Raw genomic sequence first — 18,016 nt, 5'->3', positions numbered from 1 at the left:
CGTTATGTGGCAAATAACACAGCGTTTAGTTAATATGTGTGCTAGTTATTGCTATGTAGGAAAAGTTTCAGTGTATCATTTTTTCTAGTAAACATTTTATTGACATACTAAGGTAGAAAACCGATGTGTGTCTTTAAAATTGTATCTGGCGTATTTTAAGTTATTTAATTAGTATCGATTAATGTTATATACATTTTATAGCTATATATATATATATAGTTAACTAGACTATTATGAAACTTATAGCGTTATCTCATAGTTATATTAGTTTTTGCAGTTTAGACCAAATTCTTAAAGCTATTTTGGACCATTTTTCATATACATTTCGAATTTTGTCATTATATCTCAGCATAATTTGTGTAAACCTTACATATTGTTTATTATTAGTTGAGCTAAAGAATCGTTAGAAATTTTTTTTTTCAGCCATTTAGTTTGAAATTGTATCTACAATATTATGCGTAACAACGCTATAAATTTATTTTATTAGGTTTTATTAGTTTTGTAGCAAATTAAATCACATGTTGTTTTATTTTTATTAGTTTCAGCTATTCTCAATATACATACATTTTGCTATGTTCATATGAAAACTAAAAAATAGTTCAAGTGAAATTTCAAACCCAAACGTAGATTTGCCCGTCTTTATCAATTTTAATATAATTAACATGATTCTGATATCTGTGGTTTTTCTTTTTTTTTTCTTAAAAGTTCAAAGTTTGCATTTTTTTCATTTTTAACAATTTTTTTTACAAAAAAAATATTTTCTGAAATTTTTTTTGAAAATTCCTTTTAAAAAATTAAATTTATTATTTGTTAAGTATATGTATATATATATATATCAAAATAGTTTGAGACCTTGTATTTTGAACTTTTAATTGATTTTCTCATTTTTTCCAATACCTCGTGACTTGACTTTTCGCCTCCATGTGAGATGCAAAAGATAACACGGGGTCACTTTTTTTTTGTTGCAAAAAAAATTGATTCTTTTTTCGGTTTTAGCACTATTTTTTTTTATAATTGCTAAAAGATTTGAAATAAAAAAATTTCAAAATTTCTTTTTTAGAAAATTCAAAACAATTATTTTTAAAAATTCAAAAAAAAATCAAAAAATTTTTCTTTACTTTTCTCTTTCTGTTTTATTATCCAATTTTAATTTTCAATTTTCTCAATTTTCAGAACCTACCTACAAAACCCCCCGCCAAAACCTATATAGTCACACAATAATCACCCAACCCAGCTGAATGGAGCAGTTTGACGGCTTCGAGTACAGCAAACGGGACCTTTTAGGTCATGGAGCATTTGCAATTGTATACAGAGGACGCTATGTTGATGTAAGTTAAAGAAATTAGGAATTTTTGAAAAAAAATTTGGAATTAAAAAAAAATTTTTTTTGGAAATTTGAAAAAAAAAATTTTTTTTGGATTTTCGGGAAATTTTTACAAACTTTTCACACTTTTTTACAGTTATTTTCCAAAAATTTTTTAGAAAAAATGAAAAATTCAGGTAAGTATATTTTAAAAATCTCAGGAATTTTCAATTTTTTTTAAACTTCAGCAATCTTAAAATGTTCTAAAATTCTTGCAAAATTCGGGAAAAAAATTGCAGAAGCTTCTGAAATTTTCAAAAATTTCAGAAAAGCTTCTAAAAAAATTTCGACATTTTTTTTTAGAAATTAAAAAAAAAATTATCTAGATTGTAATTTTTACTTTTAGTGTTTTCCAAAAAGTTTTCATTTGAAAAATTGAAAAATTGCCTATCATTTTCCAGAAATTTTCAGAAATTTTCAGAAAATTTTGCAATCCTGAAATTCCAAAAAAAAAATGTTTTTTGAATTTTTTGGGAAATTTTTACCAATTTTTAACACTTTTTTTAACAGTAATTTTCCATAAATTTTCAGAAAAAATAAAAAATCTCAGGAATTTTCAATTTTTCTCCAAAACAATTTTTTTTTTCAAGCGTTTTTTTTTCAAAAATTCCGGAAAACTTCAGCAATTTTAAAATGTTCTAAAATTCTTGGAAAATTCTGGAAAAAATTTTTAAACTTCCTGGCATGTTCCAGAAAGTTCTGAAGTTTTCACAAATTTCAGGAAAGGTTCTAAAAAATTACAGAGAATTTTTAGAAATTTACAAAAATTATCTAGAGTGTAATTTTTACTTTTAGTGTTTTCCAAGAAGTTTTTATTAAAAAATCTAAAAATTCTCAGTCATTTCCCTGAAAATTTTGCAATCCTGAAATTCCAAAAAAAAAAAATTCAAAAATTTTATTCAATTTTTTCCCAGAAAATTCAAAAAACAATATTTTTGTTCCAAAACCCCCCAGACAACATTTTACACTTTTCCACCCAAAAATCCCACCGCGTAACCGGACACCCTCTAAATTTTGAAATTTTTGCAGCGCACAGACGTGCCAGTTGCCATCAAGGCGATCGCCAAGAAGAATATCAGCAAATCAAAGAATCTGCTGACAAAAGAGATTAAAATTCTAAAAGAATTGTCAAGCCTGAAGCATGAAAATCTTGTGGGCCTACTCAAATGCACGGAGACCCCTACTCATGTGTATTTGGTTATGGAATTCTGTAATGGAGGAGATTTGGCTGATTATTTACAACAGAAGACTACATTGAATGAGGATACTATTCAACATTTTGTCGTGCAAATTGGTAGGATTTTTTTTTGGTTGAAATTTTGAAATTTTTTACAAAAATAAATTCCGGTGTTTGACAAAATTGAACGAAGATATGATCAAAAACACGAACAGGGCTAAAATTAAGGCTACGGCTAAGCCTAAGCCCAAGCCCAAGCCCAAGCCCAAGCCCAAGCCCGAGCCCAAGCCTAAGCTTAAGCCTAAGCCCAAGCCCAAGTCCAAGCCCAAGCCCAAGCCCAAGCCAAAGCCTAAGCCTAAGCCCAAGCCCAAGCCCAAGCCCAAGCCCAAGCCAAAGCCCAAGCCCAAGCCCAAGCCCAAGCCCAAGCCCAAGCCCAAGCCCAAGCCCAAGCCCAAGCCCAAGCCCAAGCCCAAGCCCAAGCCCAAGCCCAAGCCCAAGCCCAAGCCCAAGCCCAAGCCCAAGCCCAAGCCCAAGCCCAAGCCCAAGCCCAAGCCCAAGCCCAAGCCCAAGCTGAAGCCCAAGCCCAAGCACACGCCCAAGCCCAAGCCCAAGCCCAAGCCCAAGCCCAGGCCCAAGCCCAAGCCCAAGCCCAAGCCCAAGCCCAAGCCCAAGCCCAAGCCCAAGCCCAAGCCCCAGCCCAAGCCCAAGCCCAAGCCCAAGCCCAAGCTTAAGCCTAAGCTTAAGCCTAAGCCTAAGCCTAAGCCCAAGCCCAAGCCCAAGCCAAAGCCTAAGCCCGAATCAAGCCCTTTTGTTTTCAAAACTCAAAAATATAGATATTTTTCCTTTTCTATAAACTCTCAAATTTTCAGCTCACGCGTTGGAAGCGATCAACAAAAAGGGCATCGTACATCGTGATTTGAAGGTAATTAAAGTTTTGAACGTTGCTAATTTTATGGAATTTGTCAAGCTTTCTGAATAGACCTAATAAAAGTTCAACGGGAAAGTGACGAGGTTTTCTGAAAATTTAGGAATAGTTTGAGAGATTTTTTTGAAAATCGAATTAGTCCGAAAATTTAGCCTAAAAATGCCTAAAGCCCAAGCTTAAACCTAAGCCTAAAACTAGGCCTAAGCCTAAGCCTAAGCCTACGCCTAAGCCTGAGCCTAAGCATAATCCTAAGCCTAAGCCTAAGCTTAAACTTCAACCTAAAACTAGGCTTAAACTCTAAATTAGGAATAGTTTTAGGGATTTCTTGAAAATCGAATTAGTCGGAAAATTGCAAATTTTAAAAAGAAGCTTACGCCTTAGCCTAGGGTTAAGCCTAACCCAAGGGTTAAGCCTAAACCTACGCCTAAGCCTGAGCCTAAGCATAATCCTAAGCCTAAGCCTAAGCCCAAGCTTAAACCTAAAGCTAAAACTAGGCCTAAGCTCTAAATTAGGAATAGTTTTAGGGATTTCTTGAAAATCGAATTAGTCGGAAAATATGCTCATTTTAAAAAGAAGCTTACGCCTAAACCTAGGGTTGAGCCTAAGTCTACGCTCAAAGCCTAAAACCAAGTCTAAGCCTAAACCTAAGCCCTAAGCCCCAAGTCTAAGCCTTAGCCTACTCACTAAGGATTAAGCCATAAGCCTAAGCCTAGCAAATTTTAAAAAGAAGCTTACGCCTAAGCCTAGGGTTAAGCCTGAACCTAAGCTTAAGCCCAAGCTAACGCTCGCCACTGACGCCAAAGCACAAACCTAAGCCTGAGCCTTAACCTAAGTCTAAGCCTTGAGCCTGGCCTAAGCCTAAACCTAAGCCTAATTCCATCCAATTTTCAGCCCCAAAACATCCTCCTCTGCAACAACTCCCGCACCCAAAATCCCCACTTCACCGACATCGTCATCAAGCTTGCCGACTTTGGATTCGCCCGATTCCTCAACGACGGTGTGATGGCGGCAACTCTCTGCGGATCCCCAATGTACATGGCTCCCGAAGTCATAATGTCAATGCAATACGACGCGAAAGCCGATCTCTGGTCAATTGGAACCATCCTCTTCCAGTGTCTCACCGGAAAAGCCCCATTCGTCGCGCAGACCCCGCCGCAGTTGAAGGCCTATTACGAGAAGACTCGCGAGCTGAGACCCAATATTCCAGAGTGGTGCTCTCCGAATCTACGGGATCTTCTGTTGAGACTGCTCAAGAGAAACGCCAAGGATCGGATCTCGTTCGAAGACTTCTTCAATCACCCGTTCCTCACCTCACCTCTCCTTCCGTCGCCGTCGAAGAGAATCCTCGAGAGCGCCCGATCACCACTACTGGCGAATCGCCGAATCATCACACCACAATCTTCGCTTCCAGTACCCAAGCGAGCCGGATCCACCAAGCTCGACAGCCCGACGCCAGTTCGGAGGATCGGAGAGTCACCACGTGTACAGAGAAGAGTCATCACACCCGGAATGCCGTCCCCAGTGCCGGGAGCTCCAATGCAAGAGTCCACTGATTTCACTTTCCTTCCACCAAGGCAGGAATCCAGTCCGGTTAAGCAGGTAAGATATGGGCCTACGCAACTTTTTTCGGGCCAAGGGGGCTCTCCACTTTGTGTTTTTTAGTCCTTAAGCCCTTTTATCCTATGATTCCTTAGGTCCTTTGGTCCTTTGGTCCTCTAGTCTTCAAGCCCTTCGGTCCTGGCTGTCCCATTACGGTTTGATCTAAAAAAAATGCGGGAATTTTTCGCCCAGAAAAATGTGACGTCAGCACGTTCTTAACCATGCGAAATCAGTTGAAAACTTTGCGTCTCTTCTCCCGCATTTTTTGTAGATCAACGTAGATCAATCCAAAATGAGGCATTTTGACACCTCGTGGGGCTTGGGGCTTTTCCTTTAGTCCTTTGGTCCCTTGGTCTTGTGGTCCATTGGCTTTGGGTCCTTTAGTTCTCTGACCTTGGATCCTTTGGTCCTTTGGTCCTTTGGTCCTTTGGTCCTTTGGTCCTTTGGTCCTTTTGTCCTTTGGCCCTTTGGTCCTTTGGTCCTTTGGTCCCTTGGTCCTTAAGCCCCTTGGTCCTTTGGTCCCTTGGTCCTTTGGTCCACTGGCCTTGGGTCCTGGGGCTTTTAATCCCTTGGCCTTGGTCCTTTGGTCCGTTGATCCTTCGGTCATTTGGTCCTTAAACCCCTTGGCCCTCAAGCCTTTTGGTCCTTTGGCCCTTTGGTCCTTAGTCCTTGGGTTGGGGGTTCTTTGGTCCTTTGGTCCCTGGGTCCATAGGTCTTTAGGCGTCTTGGTCCCTTGGGTCCTTTGGTCCTTAGGCATTTTGACCTTGGTCTCTTGGCCCTTTAGTCCTCAAACCTTTTGGTCCTTGGGCCCCTTGGTCCTTTGGACTTTTGGTCCTCAATTTTTTTAGTCCTTCAGCTTTCAGCTTTGTAATCGTTTTGTCGTATAGGCCTTTGATCCTTTAGTCAATTGGCTTTTTAGTCCTTTACTTTTGTACTTATCTAGTATTTAAGGCCCTCTAAGACACTTTTAAGCTTCAAATTTGCGACCTCTGAGCCCCCCGTGAAGGTTCCCAATTTTAATAGTTTGCAGTCCCAAACATAACAAGCCTAATCCCCGATGGTCGGTCTCTCTTTGCAGGTCCAAGTGCATACCAATGTCTCACCATCACTAACAACTTGCAAGCCGGTCCCAGTGCCGAGTCAACGTTTGACCTACCAGAAAATGGAGGAGCGTCTGGCGGCTGCAAGAAAGACTGCAGTGCCTTCTTCTTCTTCTCCAACAGGATCAGCGGTTTCTGCTCAGCATCAGCATCAGCATCAGCAGCAGCAGGAGCCCGCGTCGTCGCCGGTGGTTCAGCGGATTGAAAGGCCCGATCAGCTGCCAAGACGGACTACGCTTCAGGATCCGAATGCTCATGACATTGAGAGGATGACTATGCCGAATCGTGGGTTTTTTGTGCAATTTGAAGTGGTGGTTTTTGAGTTGAAAATACAAAAATCAAAAATGAAGTAGAAAAAACCAGAATTTCCCCAAAAAAATCAATAATTCAATATTTTTCCAGCGACCTTCGTCGTATGTGGCAGCAGCACAAAACCATCGCCGAACAACGCGAATCGCGTTCGCCGCTCCACCATCACAAGCCCCGCCGACACCCAGGATATGGTCGCTGCTGACCAAATGCTTTCGAACCTAGACCCCACCACCACCACCACCACCATCCCCAAATCGGCCACCACAGCCAACATCCAGGGAATTCCACGTGGCGCTCGCGATCGATCGGTCACTTCGCCGCCGCAGCCGACGATTCATGAGAATGAGCCGTTGGATAATGCAAAGTATCAGCAGACGGATGTTAATAATTCACCGACAGCACCCACGGAGCCATTTATTATTAAGAATCAGACAACGTGAGTTTTTAGAGGATTTAAAACTTTGTAGAAAAAATTTGAAAAAATTTGGAAAAATTCCGGAAAAAATCGATAAAGCAATGGTTTTCTCGGCAATTTCAAAAAATCGATACATTTCTTGCGAAATTCCGAAAAAAATCAATAATTTTTTGAAAAGAAGGCTTCTGGCTTATGGCTTACTATTAGAATTAAGCTTAGGCTTAGGCTCAGGCTTGAGCTAAGGCTTAAGCTGAGGCTTAGGTTGAAGCTTCTGTTTAGGCTTAGGCTTAAGCTTCGGCGTACACCTAGGCTTAGGCTGAGGCCTAGGCTTAGGCTTAAGCTTAGGCTTGGGGATTATGGCTAAGGCTTAGGCTTAGGCTTAGGGTTACTCTTAGGCCTAGGCTTAGGCTTAGGCTGAGGCCTAGACTTAGGCTTAGGGTTAGGCTTAGGCTTAGGCTCAGGCTTATGCTTAGGCTTAGGTTAAGGCCCAGGCTTAGGATTCAGCTTAGGCTTTGGCTTAGGCTTAAGCTTCGGCGTACACCTAGGCTTAGGCTTATGCTTCGGTTTAGATTTTGGGTATAGCTGGAGAAAAAAATCGATGCATTTTTTAAGTTTGTTTAGAAAAAAAATCGATAAACTTTCAATTTTTATTAAATTTGAAAATTTGATCCGTTTTATATTTTTTTTTGGCTGAGAAAAAAATCAATAAAATTTGGATTTTTTTCGATTTTTCGGAACATTCGAAAATTGTGGAAAAATCGATAAAAATATTTTATTTATAAATGAGAAAAATTCAATAAAAATTGAATTTTTCGGTTTATTCGAAAAATCGATGAATGGCTCGTAAAATTTATAGTTTTTTTTTACTGGAAAGATGGAAAAAAATCGGAAATTTTTTTCCAGATGCTCCACATCCTCAACCTCCTCCTCAGTCGTCGAAGAGGAAGAGGCGATGAGTCTTCCATTCGCGTCTGGAAGCCATCTCGCAGCAGGATTCAAGAAGACCCCCGCCGAGGTTCCAATGGATCACGGAGCCCTACCACCAGCTTTGGATCAGGAAATTGTGCTCGGCGAGGAGCACAAGCAGATTCTCGCGAAGCTTCGATTTGTCGCCGAGCTCGTCGATACCCTTATCCACGTGGCCGAGCAGAAGGACAATCCGTTGGCGTCGGCGATGGCTTCAAGGAGACAGCTTTTGACTACTGGAACCTCAACGACTAATACATCGTCACCGTACCGGAGAGCCGAGCAGCTGGTGGTGTACGTCAGAGCTCTGCACATGCTCTCCTCAGCACTGCTCTTGGCTCAGACTAACGTGGCAAATCGGGTACTTCATCCGAGTGTCGCCGTGCAGCAGGTGCTCAATCAGCTCAACGACAAGTATCATCAGTGTTTGGTAAGTCTTTTTTGCATTTTTAGGCCCTAGGCTTATGCTGGGGCTTAGGCTAAGGATCAGGCTCAGGCTTAAATTTTAGGCCTCAGTTTTAGGCTTAATTTTAAGCTTTGGCTTAAACTTAAGCTTAGGCTTAAATTTTAGACTTAGGTTTTAGGCTTTATTTCAGGCTTTGGCTTAAGCTTAGGCTTAGGTTTAGTATCAATCTAAGGGGTAGGTTTAGGCTCAGGCTCAGGCTTGGTCTGAGGCTAAGGGCTAGGTTTAGGCTTAGGACTAGCTTTAAGCTCAGACCTAGGCTTAGGTTAAGGCTTAGGCTTAGGCTTAGACGTAGGCTTCGGCTTTGACTTAGGCTTAAATTTTAGACCTACGTCTTAGGCTTAATTTTAGGCTTTGGCTTAAACTTAGGCTTAGGTTTAGGCTTAGTTTTAGGCTTTGGCTTAGGTTGAGGTTTAGGCTTAGGTTCTGTCTTAGGCATAGGCTTAAACTTCGGCTTAGACGTAAGCTTCGGCCTAGGCCTATGCTTAGACTTTAATTTTAGTCCTATTTTTTAAGCCCAGGCTTAGGCTTAGGCTTAGGTTCAGGCTTAGCTAACAAATTTATGATTTTTCTTTCAGGTCCGCTCCCAGGAGCTTGCCTCGCTTGGCCTCCCCGGACAGGATCCGGCGATGGCGGTTATCTCGGCGGAAAGAATCATGTACAGACATGCGATAGAACTGTGCCAGGCTGCTGCTCTTGACGAGCTTTTTGGAAACCCCCAGCTGTGCAGTCAGAGGTACCAGACCGCCTACATGATGCTTCACACCTTGGCCGAGCAGGTCAATTGCGATCAGGATAAGACGGTGCTCACGAGGTATGGTTTTTTGACAGTGTGGCAGAAAAGTTTGGAGCTGCGCGCCAAAAATATTCAGAAGCTATTGAACATCCAGTGGGAAAGCTCTCAAAAATTTATTAAAATTGCGCAAATTTCAATAGAAGCCCCCCTCTAAAAACTCTCTGGTTAAGGTTAAATTAGGTCCTATATTGCTCAAAATCTCCTAAATTGTCCAATTTTACAGGTACAAAGTCGCTGTGGAAAAACGTCTTCGAATTCTGGAACGACAGGGATTTGTGGCAGCTGTGAACACATAATAGTCCTTTTACCCCCACTTTTGTTCTGTTTTTTGTGCTGCTTCTTCCCCCATTTCTACCCCGCCAAAATGAGCCTCTCCCTTGCAATGAACGTGTAGCCCCCCACTCTATTGAAAAATGAGATTTTCACTACCCTAAACTTCTTAGAATTCTTTTTTCTATTGTTTTAATGAGATTTTTTTTTTGAAAAGACCTGTAAATCCCGTTCCGGAACTAGTCGAACATAATGCATCATTCGTGAATAAATTTTGTTGTACAGTTGTCACAGTTTTTTAACATATGTTTCCAAAAAAAAAGGATTTATTTCAGGTAAAAAGTAGTACCCTCAACTCAGAGAAATGATCGAAAAATTAGTATTGTATTACAAGCGATAATTAACACAACTTATGGTACTTGTGTATTACATGCCCTGATTTTTAAATTAAATTTAATGTTCATTAATTTCTCCATTTGAATTAAACGTGATATACATTTTCTCTTTTTAGGCTTAGAAATTGGTAATTCCTAAGCCTAAAAATGCAAAAGTGTGGTTCACGTTTTTATTTCGCATAACTTAAAAAATTACTACTAAAATGAGGGCATGTAATACACAAGTACCCAACTTTTTTTTAGACTTTGAATGTTCTGCGCTTTTGGTTAATAAGAACCAATATGGAAGCTACAATAGTCGTCTTTATTTACATTGTTATTTACAGGAGGTGCGGTCCACGGCTGGTACAGAATATTGTGCTTTCTCCTTATATGTTATGTTAAGTACAAACTTTTTTGAATTGAGTGGTGGTTACCAAAAAAAAAATTATATTTTTGTCAGAAACACGGAAAACAATTTTTATCAATTTTCATCATTGTCATCGCATCTGTTGCCATTTTCTCCTCTTTTTAACTCATTTATTACTTTCCCTATCAATTTTTCCGCTGGCTATTTTCTATAAAATGTATCTACATTATTATGATTTTTTAATTTTGAAAAAAAAATATTTTTAAATTCCCGTGCAAATGAGTGACGTCATTTTCGACATTTTTTTGGTGTATATTAATGAAAAATAATTTGTTACATTTTCAGATTTTTTTTGCATTAAAAATAGTTGAAATTAATTTTGAATAGTCGATTTTTGGCCCAAATTCAGAGTTTCGTTAAATTTATTTCCCATTGCCAAGTGTTCTCAACGGAATGATGCCTCAAAAATTGACAAACTGTGTTTCAAATTATAAGCCGGAAAACGAAAATATGTCAAAAGTGACGTCACTCATTTGCGAGGTAATTCAAAAATAATTTGGCCCATTCTTTAAATTATGCAAAATTAAAAAAAATGTTATCAATTTTTTATGGTCATATTTGGCCAAAAGGGTCTATTTTGCTGCAACATTTCCATTTGTTCTCTTATCAGCACTCTCTCTTTTCTCAGATGTCAATAGTTGTCGCCTGTCTTTTCTCTCTAAGTTTCTCTTTTGAGTTTGGTTTTTTTCCTCCTTTTTTTAATTGCGATGTCATGTTCATATATTTTTGCTTCATACAAAATATTGTGTTTTCTCCTTAAATATTATGCTAAAGGTGGAGTAGCGCCAGTGGGGAAATCGTCAAAAAACCACTCCTTTGATCCCAAAATGACCAAATATCATGATAAAACTTTTCAAAAAAATTTTGAAAATTTTTATTTACTGTCAAAAAGTGGCAATTACTCAGTTTTTGCCACTCATGATTTTGGAAGTCGACCAAAAAAAAATTTTCTTCGACATTTTTTATGTTTTAATTTTGTTCAAATTGTTTGTATTAAAACATTGTAGGGGTCGAAACATGCGATGTTCCTTTAAATTTTCCCAAAAGCTCGTATTTTTCAAAAAATTTTTTGAGTGTTCTACATATTATGAGCTGGCGCTACTTTTTGAACTTTTTGATGGTATTCATCCAAAAAAAAAATTATATTTGAGGTTTTGAATTTTAAAACTGGAACATATGTTTGTGAAATTCAAGCTTATCAAAGAAGTCTGTTGATAATTATTACTTTTTCTTTATCTCCACCAACTTCCAATAATAGAGCTCTCCATTTAAGAATTTCAGCACTGTCAAATGTTTCCGAGCACGTCTCACCGATTCATTGATGCTGGCACATCTGGAAATGCCCAACGAAATAACAAAGAAGGATCTTCACATAAATTACCCAGTCTTGAAAGTTGGTTTGGAAAGAAAACAACATCAGAAGCCACAGCCCAGAACCAAATTGTTGGAGATAATCCACAGAACAATTCGGTTGGGAACTACTTCAATCAGAATTTAAACGAGGATCATCATGATCACCAGTTTGCGCAGCAGGTTCGTGAACTTATTATCTTTATAGATAAAAAACAGTTAGTCTGTCCGGAGCTTGTAGTATATGTAGTCTTTTTAGTCTGTGACGTCACACCCAACTTCACCAAGAGTTGACCCACAAGTTTTGGCGGGAATTCGAATTTTCTGTGAAAAATTTTGGCGGGAATTTAAATTAAAAAAAAAAAATTTCTGAAAAAACTTTTTTCGGGAAATTCGAATTTTCTTCGAAAATAATTTTGGCGGAAATTCAAATTTTCTGAGAAAAATTGTGGCGGAAATTTAAATTTTTGTGTGAAAATTTGTGGCGGGAAATCAAATTTTTTGTGAAACAATTTAGCGGAAAATAAAATTTTCTAGGAAAATGTTTGGCGGAAATTCAAATTTTCTTTGAAAAATTTTGGCGGGAATTCAAATTTTCCGAGAAAAATTTTGGCGGAAATTCAAATTTTCTGAGAAAAATTGTGGCGGAAATTTAAATTTTTGTGTGAAAATTTGTGGCGGGAAATCAAATTTTTTGTGAAACAAATTGGCGGGAGGTCAAATTGTAAGAGAATCATTTTGGCGGAAATTCAAATTTTCTGTGAAAAATTTTTTCTGGGAATTCAAATTTTCTTTGAAAAACTTTGGCGGGAATTCAAATTTTCCGAGAAAAATTTTGGCGGAAATTCAAATTTTCTGAGAAAAATTTTGGCGGAAATTCAAATTTTCGGTGAAAAATTTTGGCGGGAATTCAAATTTGTTTTGAAAAATTGTGGCGAACATTCAAATTTTTGCATGATGTCTACGAAGCTGTGGTGTGGTGCGGGCGGGCGGGAGTAGCGTCCTCGTGGAAGACCTACTTACGACGTTTGATATGTATTGGGAACTTTAGGCATTTAACTGCGAAAGTTTGAACAATTCTTGTTCAAGATCTAACAAAACGTGTTAACCCTAATCCCTCAATACACATTTTTTCAGAATCCTGACAATGCTCTTGACAATTCACAAACTTGGCACAATCTGGACAGAATACATCAAAATTTTCAAACAATGGACATGCAACCATATCAAGAGTATCAGGACAATAATGAGTCGGGCTGGGTGGATTTGAATAACGGTACGCTACTATTGCCCTGGCTACTCGTGTATGTTCTCGTTATTCAGACAACCAATTCCAACAACCCGACAACAACGACCCAAATGCAAATGACCTGAACTTATGGAATATGGAAACTGGTCCGGGGCAAGTCTTTGAAGCGCCAGTGCTGCCAGCTATACCATGGAACAATGACGACAATTTCAATGGTAAGAATTAACATTTAAAATCTGGTTTCCAAAAAACCCTAACTTTACAGACAATTTTACCGAGGACGACGCGATTTCACAGATCTCATTTGATAGTGAAATCAAGAGTGAAACTGATTCAATGGTAAGTTTTAACTCGCATTTTATACCTCAGGGAGATTAAATTGTGATTGGAGTTCCTTCCATGTCCATATAACTTTTTACGTACTACAATACTATTTAAAACGTTTCAGGTTTCAAGAAAACGAAAAAGAAACAGAGAAGATGCACAGAATTCTTACGACAAGAAGAAACGTATCCGGGATGAGAACGAAACGTTTTTCAAATCACAGAAGCTCACCCATGAAAACCTTCTAAACCAGAATATCTTGAATGAAGCACATTTCCGAACAGCGGTCAAGCTTGTCCTTCGTCCCTGCTTCTCAAATCTTCGCATCATCAAAGTTTACTACACCAATTGTAGTTCAGAGCAAGTTTTTCGGTGCCTAGCAGATTTTGAACGTGATAAAGCAGATATCATCACTGAAAAGGATAACTTGAAGAGACGTGATATGAATCTGGCGAAGCTGAAAACAAGAATGGATGAAACTGAAAAAGTATATGACGATGCTCAGGCTGATCTTGACAACAAAAAGGTGAGTAGATGAGAAATCTATGAAAACATTTGCATTATTTAGATTTTCAGGTTGGAATTCCCCCAGGTACTTTAGCAAGCGGTTGTTTTCGAGCAAAACAGAAATATGAGACGGTGGCTTTTGAACACGGAGCAGGTGAACTGCAATATGTAAGTGAATTTATTGATAAATTGGCAATTTCATTTCAATGGAAAATGTAACGGTTTAGGGTTTCTTCTTAATTAATCAGATAAACTCAAATTGTCTCCATTAGGTTAAATTTAATCATGTGGATTTTAAAACAGGTTTCTGAAAATATTTTAAAGCTGACAGAAAATAGACCCTGATAACCGAATATAACTGTACAAAAGTTCGACAAATTGAGCTGGAAAACGCGAAAATCTCAAAAATGACGTCACTCATTTGCGCGGAACTTAACTTTAATAGAGCTGTTTTTTTTTTTGAAAAATTTTGAAAAATCATAAAATTTTAAAAAATTAAATTTTTTTAACAGCTATATTCGGTTATCATGGTCGATTTTCTGGCATTTAAACCAAAAAAAAAAAGTGTTTTTTCTAACACGCTTTTTTTTCAGGAGTTTTCAAAACAATATCGAATTGCGTCGCGTCTGACTGCATACGGTGGTTGGTTTTATCCGGATGCTCGAAATCTGTTACAACACAATTGGCAGTTTTTATGTGATAACGCAGGACCTGATATTGAACAGTTGAAGGAATTGGCAACATTTCTGGTTACACGATAAGCATCAAATGTATTGATAATCCTCTCACCTTTTCCGATTTTTCAAAAGATTTTTCAAATTTTCAAAAATTAGCTTAATAATTTGGTCATTATTCTTCTTCTTAGAAGAAATTTTAATGTTTTTTCTTATCAATATAAACAAAATTAGATAAAAATTCATATTTTATGATTATTTTTCGATTTTTCGATTTTCAAAACTTCAGAAATCGAAAAAAAAACGATAAATCGGAAAATCGAAAAAATTTGTCCTGTTCACCATCCACAACATATCTTCTCTTAAACTCAAACTTTCATGATACTCGCCTTTTTCTTTTTGTACATCAGCATCATCACTGCAAACTAATTTGTTTCATATATGTATATATATAGATCTATTGTATGTTTATTTAAATTAGACATTTGGTTATAGCATTCTGGTCAGTAAAATGCATTTCACGAATATACCCGGAGTAAGGTTGTTGGTCGGATTTGTCTGGTTGTAGATACCCGTGAGGTTCAGTGAAATCAATATTATACATGTGTTGGTTATATGAAATGAATTTAAAAAAATATGTATTCAAGTTGGCATAACAGCTGGAAGCCGTGTAATTTTTCAGCTGTCGAAAACTTTGGGTATAAAATTTCAGAAAGAAAAAATAAAAAAAATAAACGTCGTTTAATTTTCAGAGCATACATATTTAATTCTGTCATATCAAATGAAAATCATCGAGAAAAATTTTAAATCAATGTTAACATTTTTTTCAAACTTTAGTTATAAAGAAAAATTTAAAGAATTTATCCGCTCTGTGAATGCACATGTACGGAAATTTGTCGGCGATTTCTGAAATTTTATCCCAATTAGCATAATTTGTATAAAACTAGTATGTATTAGTTTAAAATGCAATCAATTTTGATGGCTATCACAGCCAAACAAATAAAAAAAATTTCAGGACCTTACCTCTTAAAGCTTTTCTCCAAAAACCTGCGATACGGCGGTGAGAATATGAGCAACGATATAATATTAGTAGATGAATGACATGAGAACACAACTAACATCAGTTCAGCTATCAATTGTGAGTGCTCCAATCTAAGAGCCAAGGCGAGAGCAAAACACGATGTTGGCGCCGAGCATATAACTGAGACGAACGTCTGAATAACCAGACTTTGAATTGCTTCCCGGTGCCTCTGGTAGTTTACAGCAGAGATTTGAGATTTCAATCGAACCATCATGCGGACAAGGTCCATGTTGAAAAATACCAACAGGGCGATGAGAACTGAAACTTCGATGAATGTTATAATAATTACACCATACAGATAGTTGGATTCTTTATACATTGAGAAGTTAGGTAGGCTTGCGAATTTTGTATAATATTCTGGGGAAGTCTGAACAAAATTTTGTTTGTATTATATTATTTTAGAAAAAAAACTCAATAACTTACCATATTGATATATTCCAACTGCTTTTCCTCCTGAACAGTCAAAAAATCTAATCCGACACATGGTATAGCTGGGAACACAATAGCCATTAAATAGCAAAAGTATGGGATAAACTTTGGAATAACATGAACATCAATTATCACCGCAATTGTTTGATGTTTCTTGAAGAAACACAAAAGTAGGGACTCCATTTCCAGATATGCCCATACTCCAACATTTATCAAACAGTAATGTGCAGAAACATCCAGCCAAAGAGCTAGAATGCCATATGAGGAAATTGCGAACAATGGGTATAATGGAACAATTGATGAAAGAGTGGTAATAGTGATGTCAGCTAGTGAACAAACGACCTGGAATAATGAGGGTCATGAAGAAATAAGCCCTTTCTCAGAAAATTTGAATTTCCCGCCAAAAAAAAATTCTCGCAAAATTTGAATTTCCCGCCAAATTTTTTTTCAGAAAATTTGAATTTCCCGCCAAATTTTTTTTCAGAAAATTTGAATTTCCCGCCAAAATTATTTTCTAAGAAAATTTGAATTTCCGCCAAAATTGTTTTTCAGAAAATTTGAATTTCCCGCCAAAATTGTTTTGCAAAAAATTTGAATTTCCCGCCAAATGTTTTTTTCAGAGAATTGAAATTTCCCGCCAAAAATTTTTTCCCAGAAAATTTGAATTTTCCGCCAAAAAAAAATTTCTCGCAAAATTTGAATTTCCCGCCAAAATTTTCTCTCAAAATTTGAATTTCCCGCCAAAAAAATTTTCTCTCAAAATTTAAATTTCCCGCCATGATTTTTTTTTCAGAAAAATTAAATTTCCCGCCAAAATTATTTTCTCTTAAAATTTGAATTTCCTGCCAAAATTTTTTTTCAGAAAGTTTGAATTTTCCGCCCGCCAAAAAAATTTTCTCTAAAAATTTAAATTTCCCGCCAAAAAAATTTTTTTCACAAAATTTGAATTTCCAGCCAAAATGTTTTTCCCAGAAAATTTGAATTTCCCGCAAAAAAAAATTTTTTTTTAGAAAATTTGAATTTCCGGCTAAAATTTTTTTCAGAAAAATTAAATTTCCCGCCAAAAAAAATTTCTCGCAAAATTTAAATTTCCCGCCAAAATGTTTTTCCCAGAAAATTTGAATTTCCGGCCAAATTTTTCTCAGGAAATTTGAATGTTCCGCCCGCCAAAAAAATTTTCTCTAAAAATTTAAATTTCCCGCCAAAAAAATTTTTTTCACAAAATTTGAATTTCCCGCAAAAATGTTTTTCCCAGAAAATTTGAATTTCCAGCCAAAATGTTTTTCCCAGAAAATTTGAATTTCCCGCAAAAAAAAATTTTTTTTTAGAAAATTTGAATTTCCGGCTAAAATTTTTTTCAGAAAAATTAAATTTCCCGCCAAAAAAAATTTCTCGCAAAATTTAAATTTCCCGCCAAAATGTTTTTCCCAGAAAATTTGAATTTTCCGCCCGCCAAAAAATTGTATCTCTGAAAATTTGAATTCTCCGCCATGATCTTGCAGCGAAAAAAAGACGCAGTTTATCAAGTCCCGCCTACAAAATGGGCGGAGCTTGTATGACCCCTCCCATGAAGTCAAAGAATATTCCAAGCTCCGCCCTTTGTGTGACGTAACTAGGCTCCGCCCATTAATGACGTCGAAGACTTAAAATATTTGTTACTTATAGTAATGATGATGGTTTGAACTCTTCTAGCTAACAATTTAAGCTGTATTTACCTGAAATAGCATTAAATAGTATCGAAAAGCGCCAAGCTCTTTCAACTCAAAGGTTAGTAGGTAAATACCGAACAAATTGATGCACAACGAAACGCCACCAATGGTATGATAGGTGTAGATCAACCAGTGGGGTTCAGTGAAATCAATTTTATACATTTGTCAGGTATATAGAATGAAGAAAAGAATTAGAATCCAGAAAGTTGAAATTGCAATCGACGACGGAAGTATGATTATTCAGCTGTCGAAAACTTTAGGTATGCCATTTTGAAAGAAATCAAATTCGGTTCTGAAGAGTTACGTGTACTTTAAGGTTCCGGAGCTTCCGGAACTAGTCGAACATAATGCGTTATTCGTGAATAAATTTTGTTGTACAGTTGTCAGAGTAATCACAATTTTTTCAGATTTTTTTGTATTTAGAAGGGAACATTTTTCAACTGGAAAATGTCAGTATGATTGCCAGGACAGGAAAAATCTGCAGTTTGCCCGGCTAAAGAGCC

The 18,016-nt window shown here is 37.1% G+C and overlaps 3 protein-coding genes across 4 annotated transcripts; 2 read left to right on the top strand and 1 right to left on the bottom strand.

Annotated features, from left to right (window-relative positions):
• The first annotated feature begins 1,173 nt into the window (after positions 1-1,173).
• Positions 1,174-9,673, top strand: unc-51 (Serine/threonine-protein kinase unc-51). The gene is made up of 9 exons (NM_075468.7): positions 1,174-1,328; positions 2,393-2,657; positions 3,410-3,462; positions 4,357-5,064; positions 6,143-6,449; positions 6,567-6,912; positions 7,795-8,287; positions 8,899-9,134; positions 9,340-9,673. The coding sequence occupies exons 1-9, from the start codon at positions 1,239-1,241 to the stop codon at positions 9,410-9,412; spliced, it is 2,571 nt and encodes an 856-aa protein (NP_507869.1). The 5' UTR covers positions 1,174-1,238; the 3' UTR covers positions 9,413-9,673.
• A 1,792-nt stretch (positions 9,674-11,465) lies between these two features.
• On the top strand, positions 11,466-14,926 carry Y60A3A.25 (BZIP domain-containing protein). Its single transcript, NM_001029104.2, has 7 exons — positions 11,466-11,723; positions 12,678-12,816; positions 12,864-13,004; positions 13,055-13,128; positions 13,238-13,639; positions 13,690-13,788; positions 14,214-14,926. Exons 1-7 carry the CDS (start codon positions 11,481-11,483, stop codon positions 14,379-14,381), a joined length of 1,266 nt encoding a protein of 421 aa, NP_001024275.1. The 5' UTR covers positions 11,466-11,480; the 3' UTR covers positions 14,382-14,926.
• Positions 14,927-15,154: 228 nt separating this feature from the next.
• sri-67 (G protein-coupled receptor) lies at positions 15,155-17,675 on the bottom strand (the record flags this gene model as incomplete). 2 transcript variants are annotated; one of them, NM_001269962.1, is made up of 4 exons in its annotated part: positions 15,155-15,200; positions 15,318-15,742; positions 15,799-16,146; positions 17,520-17,675. In NM_001269962.1, 4 exons carry the CDS (start codon positions 17,673-17,675, stop codon positions 15,155-15,157), a joined length of 975 nt encoding a protein of 324 aa, NP_001256891.1. The 2 variants fall into 2 exon arrangements, with proteins under 2 accessions (NP_001256891.1, NP_001256892.1); NM_001269963.1 differs by lacking the exon at positions 15,155-15,200 and having other exon boundaries at positions 15,447-15,639; positions 15,693-15,742.
• Positions 17,676-18,016: the final 341 nt, after the last annotated feature.

The sequence above is a fragment of the Caenorhabditis elegans genome, chromosome V (genome assembly GCF_000002985.6).
Source record: "Caenorhabditis elegans chromosome V".
Lineage (NCBI taxonomy): Eukaryota > Metazoa > Nematoda > Chromadorea > Rhabditida > Rhabditidae > Caenorhabditis > Caenorhabditis elegans.
The sequence above is the reverse complement of the archived record's forward strand: the minus strand, read 5'-3'. Positions and strand labels throughout refer to the sequence as shown.